Source organism: Aplysia californica, unplaced genomic scaffold, assembly GCF_000002075.1.
Source record: "Aplysia californica isolate F4 #8 unplaced genomic scaffold, AplCal3.0 scaffold00015, whole genome shotgun sequence".
NCBI lineage: Eukaryota > Metazoa > Mollusca > Gastropoda > Aplysiida > Aplysiidae > Aplysia > Aplysia californica.
Window position 1 is genome coordinate 358119 of NW_004797285.1, and position 1025 is coordinate 359143.

General features: G+C 41.2%; 1 protein-coding gene across 2 annotated transcripts in view; it reads right to left on the bottom strand.

Annotated features, from left to right (window-relative positions):
- The window catches only part of LOC101858989 (programmed cell death protein 6), a 13596-nt gene extending 13026 nt beyond the window's left edge, over window positions 1–570 (bottom strand). The window contains exon 1 of one of the 2 annotated variants that reach the window (XM_005090281.3): window positions 262–570. In XM_005090281.3, coding sequence (XP_005090338.1) covers window positions 262–356 — 95 coding nt within the window. In that variant the 5' untranslated portion in view covers window positions 357–570. The remainder of the gene's footprint in view (window positions 1–261) is intronic. The other variant, XM_005090280.3, reaches the window with a different exon arrangement.
- Window positions 571–1025: the final 455 nt, after the last annotated feature.

Here is a 1025-nt window from a genome sequence, read left to right on the forward strand (position 1 = left end):
GGTTTGAAAGGCTATCTCTCCATATCGGCACGCAAATCAAAAAGTAATCGTAGACTTAGAACCAGAAGTAATCGTTGTTGGGGTCAAAACTAGATCTAATCTAGATCTAATCTAGATTCTAGATTTTCCCTGTCACAAAAGTCGGGACCACCATATCCAAGTAGTGCCGATTTCTATTCTACTCTGTTATAGATTCTGGTCTATGAACCACTATGACATTTAGCTTTTCATTTTGACGTATTTTTCCCCAACTCTACTTACCTCTGAAAGATACCAGACAACCAGTTTTGGTCAACACCAGGTTGTGCTGGCGGTTGGCCGTAACCTTGTTGCTGTTGACCGTACCCGTACGACATAGTTTCTAGAATTTATTAGTCCTAACTAAACCCTGAATTTACGAACTTCAAGTCTTCAATTCGTCACCTGTACCACTACAGTAGTTTCGACACTTCCCAGGAAATTACAACAGGACTTAGTCAACACAAATTTAGGTTGAAGATTGGGTAATTTTGTCTATTGATGACTGTAGTAGTGGTAGTGCCGCTATTTTCACTTCCGGGTGAAGCTCCGTACTTCCTTAAGACTACCGGGCAAGTAGGCCTAATAGAAAATATTTTTTTTGTACGTGAAATGCTACTGTCCCGGTACCGGTAACATTATAATATTAATTGTCATTATCATCATCATCATCTCGGATGAGAGGATCCAAGCAAAGGAATGAATGGAGAACCATGATCGCCGATGTCTGTCGCAGATCTGGCACTGGATGAAGATCGTCATCTCTCACATAGACAAACACTAGATTGTGCACTCCGACGTGCTTCCATTTCACTATGAAGTGAACCATTTGATTCATAAATTCGATCAACTATCTAGATATCTAGGTCTAGATCTAGAATAGCGAGACTGCATTTTTGCTCTTCATTGGGCGTCATCGGCCATGGTGTGCAAGGTTCGCGGTAAAGTTTTTGTAGAAAGCGGAGAGCGATCTATCGTCTATAATCTCTCTCTCTCTCTCTCTCTCT